This window comes from Ipomoea nil, unplaced genomic scaffold (genome assembly GCF_001879475.1).
Source record: "Ipomoea nil cultivar Tokyo-kokei standard unplaced genomic scaffold, Asagao_1.1 scaffold1416, whole genome shotgun sequence".
Taxonomy (NCBI): domain Eukaryota; kingdom Viridiplantae; phylum Streptophyta; class Magnoliopsida; order Solanales; family Convolvulaceae; genus Ipomoea; species Ipomoea nil.
This window is the reverse complement of record NW_017617844.1, coordinates 2,449,696-2,454,224: the sequence shown is the minus strand read 5'-3', so window position 1 is coordinate 2,454,224 and position 4,529 is coordinate 2,449,696. Positions and strand designations below refer to the sequence as shown.

The window sequence follows — 4,529 nt, the reverse complement described above, 5'->3', positions numbered from 1 at the left end:
GAACTTACAATATGAACATACAATGATAAAATTATGAACATAGAGCTCTAAAATTGTGAACATAGAGCTTCGAAAATTATGAATTTACAGTTATTGAATTATGAATGTGCAGTTATGGAAGTATGAATGTACAGTTATGGAAGTATGAATGTACAGTTATAGAATTATGAACACAGAGCTCTGACATTATGAACTTACAATTATGAACATATAGTGATAAAATTGTGAACATATACTCCTATAACGAAACGGTCTGAAATTTAAAAAAAAAAAAAAAAAAAAAAAGGAAGAGAACGGTGCCACTAACGGCACCGTTACCATGTCCACATTGCATGCTGGACACGGGTCCATAGCATAACGATTGCACAAAAAACCAAAGTACACAGAGGTCTTTCCTCTCATTGATTAGGACTAGAAGACAACATTAACATTCCCTTTGTAATTAAATAGCGACCCCTTTATCTTGGCTACCATCTTTATTTAGTCACTTCTCCTTTTCTCGATTCTTCCTCTAACCTTGGGCACCCCGGGTCCAAGATCCAACAGTTGAAATTGGCTTGAGGTATAAATATGCACTATGTATTAATTGAGCTTACACTTTACAGAAGTCAAGTTTGCATGTTTGAACAATATCATACAGGGATAACACTCAAACAGACCATCCCTCTACACTTGAACATGCAATTGTACCAGAAAATTTTACTTTTTTAAGCTCCAACCACTACTAAAAAGAATGCAATTTTTCCTGGCATTTGATAGTAACGAAGTGGCTGTATGTTTGAATGTGATAACAAAAACGTGAACGTAAATGGAGGCAAAAAAGTTTATTTCCCCACCTTAAATGGTTAGTAGTGACCTCCTAGAACTCAAGCAGCACTGCAGTAGACATGGGTCTGACTATAAGGACACAGTGGATCAATAGTGTTAAAGCATCAGAGAAGAATGATTATTTAATGCTTAAATGTCATCTTCAGTCGCTATGAAGAATGTAAATTGGTTTCAAAGAAGCTGTGCAATACTTTCAAAGGAATCAAATGTAAACCATATTAGTAGAAGCCACTTAGAAACTCATGGACAGTAGGAAACAGCAGGAATTGATATAAACTCTAGTTAAAACACCATTAAGAGAATGCCAGAATAACAATTCAAATCTATTGATAACAAACAATAACAAAATTGTCAACATAATATCTGGACAAAAGCATAATACTGCGCTTAGATGATGCCGATCTTGTTTGCAACATCCAATGCATCAAAGTCCGGGGTCAACCGAACATATGCCTTCTTCGTGCCATCAGGCCTACATAGACAGAAAAAGAAGAGAGGGAGGGATTAGCGTAACGGAACAAAACACAAATGAATATCACTACTGAACTACAACCGTTCTTAATCTTATTACATCTCCAAGCACAATCCCACTGGGGCATAAGATAAGCGAAACACTAAAAAATGTGGAGTAACAAAAATCCTCTTTCTCAAGAATCTCCAAAGTTGAGGTTTTTCCAACCCTTTTGTCAATAGTATATATCCAGAACAAAGAGGCATTACTTAAAGTAAAACCATCCAAACCAGCAAAAAGATAAGGTTGATTCCAACAGAGTTACAGTATCTACCTGATCAAAGTATTGACTTTCTTGGTCTGAATCTCATACATCTTCTTGACAGCATCCTTAATCTTCTTCTTATCAGCACGGATATCAACAATAAAAACCAAGGTGTTGTTATCCTCAATCTTCTTCATTGCCGACTCAGTGGTCAATGGATACTTGAGGATTTGGTAATGATCCAACTTGTTCCTTGGTGGAGCACTGATCCGGGGATATTTTGGGTTCCTGTCCTTCTTCAATGTCCTGGGCCTGTGGAAGGTGACCTTTGTGCGGATCTTCTTAGTCTTCTTCTTGAAGGTTGTACCTTTAACAGCCTTGGCAGCTTTTGCAGCCTGTGCCTTAGGGTCAGGTTTCTTTTCAGCTGCTATAAAAAGAGATCAGATGGGTAAATATACTTGACAGAAAATCAAGTGAAACTGCAACAAATATGCATAATTCAAATGGAGAAAATGATAACTCCGTACATACATCCAACCTAATACCCAAAAAAAAAAAAGACAGATCTTGAAAAAATGATTTTGCCATTTGATAAAGATTAAGTACCCCAAATATTGAGATTATACATAAAATAATATATTCCTTAACATATACATTGTTTTGCAAATGTTGTAGATTATATGACACAGCAGCTGATATTTAGGCCATAAACTTTTAAATAACTCAGATTCTACTCTACTATGAAAAATAATATGCTCACAAGTTAATACCAAAATCTTAACAAATCAGGTTTAATGTCCAATCAATTAGAGCTTCCCGGTCAAAGTAGCAGTTCAACTTTTCAATACAAAATTTGCTTCTAACAGTTGACCAAATGTATTTAGAGATTATCAGGGAAATGGTATGAACATAACATTACATAACTTTCTGATGCCTAATTCACTACATCTGTAAAATTAAAATTTACAGAGAGCAGCGTTTCTTCTAGTTGACACACTCGGAAACAGCAAATAAAAACGAGGAAATATACAAACACACAAAAATAGTAGAACATATTTCAGTTCAGGTATAACGTTATATATAGTCATGGAGTCATGCAAAGCAGATGAATCATTTCTACTCAAGGATGCTCAAAACAAAGACAAGACACAAGAGAAACCACGGAATTATAATTTCGTCGAGCCATGTACCTTTCGGAGCCATTGCTATTGCTGCGTGAACACAAAGCCTACCTGATCAAATCAGACAAAAACAGCAAATCAAAGTCAAACAAAAATCGAATCAGTTGCAGATCTACTGCAGAACTCAATAAAATGCAGTGGCGGAGAGAGTGGACGCACCTAGAGGAAGAGTGGAAGACGAAGAAGAGGGGATGGGACTGCCGCTGCTGCAGACTAGGGTTTTGGAGTGACAAAATATAGAGAAGCGCTAGGGTTCTGCTCCGTGGTGCTTGAAATGACTAAACTGGCCTTCGCTTAAACAATTTGGGCCTGTATTTTATCCTGTGTCATAAATGGGCCCGGGCTTTCTGTTTTAGACTTGGAGAATATTAGTTGTTATGCATCGCGCGTCAGACACTGGCAATTTATATCCTACACCACAACGCGCGTTGCAATATGCGCCCAGATGCAAAATGACGTTATTTTAATCTTTATTTTTTTTTAAATGAAACTGTAGTTGTGTTGAACTGAAACTCCAGTGTATACAAAATGAAACTGAAGAACAGAGTCATTTTTTGCGAAGATTCTGTTTCTTTTCATTAAATAAAACGACGTCGTTTTACAGTGTCGGTTTAGAGACACTGTAGTGTCTGACACGCGGTGCATAATCAATTATGCACCGCGGTGCACGATATAATTTGCCATCAATCATTGGCAATTTATATTGTGCACCACGGCGCACATAGCAATGCAATTATTATTGTATGAACCATAAATAAAAAGTACATTTTTAATATACTAAGGGTACATTATTTATGTACGTAAGGTACATTTTTTGAAAGTACATTTTTAATATACTAACGGTACATTATTTTATATAGTGTACCTTTAGTACAAAAATAATGTACTTTTAATATATTAAAAATGTACCTGATATTCATGGTCCACACAATAATTTGTCATAGCAATGTGCGCCCAGGCACAAAGCATGTTTTAATTGCTGACGTCTCTCCGTTCGTCCAATGGCCAAAACCCCATTATGTGTATTCAGTTAAAAGTTTCTCTATATTGTGTTATGAGTTCCTGTGTATTCAGTTAAGAGTTTCTGTGTATTTAGTTAAGAGTTTCTGTGTATTCAGTAAAAGTTTATGTGTATTCAGTTAAGAGTTTTTGTGTATTATGTATCATGTTAGATTATGTGTATTCAGTTATGAATTTCTATGTATTCTGTTATGAGTTTATGTGTATTCGAAACAGAAGATTTTTTATTTTGGGACAATGCAGACAAACGACGTCATTTTGGGTAGGACGGGACGCACAATGCATTGTGCGCCCTGGTGCATGATATAACGACTGGTCAATCATTACACCATAGCAATAGTTTTTGCGTGGACCATAGACCATACATTTGTATAACGCAAATTATGACGTGGAACCCTGTCCACCTTGCAAGGTGGGCACGATTTCAAAACTATCATAATTGTGAATATATAGTTCAAAAATTGTGAACATAAAGTTCTATAATTATGAACATAGAGTTCAATAATTGTGAATATGGAGTTCAAAAATTATGAACATAGAGTTCTGTAATTGTGAATATAGAGTTCAGTAATTGTGAATATGAAGTTCAAAAATTCTGAACATTGAGTTTTATAATTATGAACATAGAGTTCAATAATTATGAAAATAGAACCGTGTCCACCTTGTAAGGTAGACACGGTTCCACGGCATAACAATTGGCTGTATGGACCACAGTCTAAAAATGACAACGTTTCACATAATTTCATTATTCTAACACAAAAAATATATTATTTTAAACATAAAG

At 35.5% G+C, this 4,529-nt stretch overlaps 1 protein-coding gene across 3 annotated transcripts; it reads right to left on the bottom strand.

Annotated features, from left to right (window-relative positions):
- Positions 1-1,019: 1,019 nt before the first annotated feature.
- Positions 1,020-2,986, bottom strand: LOC109187120 (60S ribosomal protein L23A). Of its 3 annotated transcripts, none has more exons than XM_019337270.1 (4): positions 2,885-2,986; positions 2,735-2,776; positions 1,614-1,971; positions 1,020-1,300 (listed from the first exon to the last, which is right to left on the bottom strand). In XM_019337270.1, the coding sequence occupies exons 2-4, from the start codon at positions 2,745-2,747 to the stop codon at positions 1,216-1,218; spliced, it is 456 nt and encodes a 151-aa protein (XP_019192815.1). In that variant the 5' UTR covers positions 2,748-2,776; positions 2,885-2,986; the 3' UTR covers positions 1,020-1,215. The 3 variants fall into 3 exon arrangements, with proteins under 3 accessions (XP_019192815.1, XP_019192817.1, XP_019192816.1); XM_019337272.1 differs by having other exon boundaries at positions 1,614-1,968; positions 2,885-2,985; XM_019337271.1 differs by having other exon boundaries at positions 1,614-1,968; positions 2,735-2,779; positions 2,896-2,955.
- Positions 2,987-4,529: the final 1,543 nt, after the last annotated feature.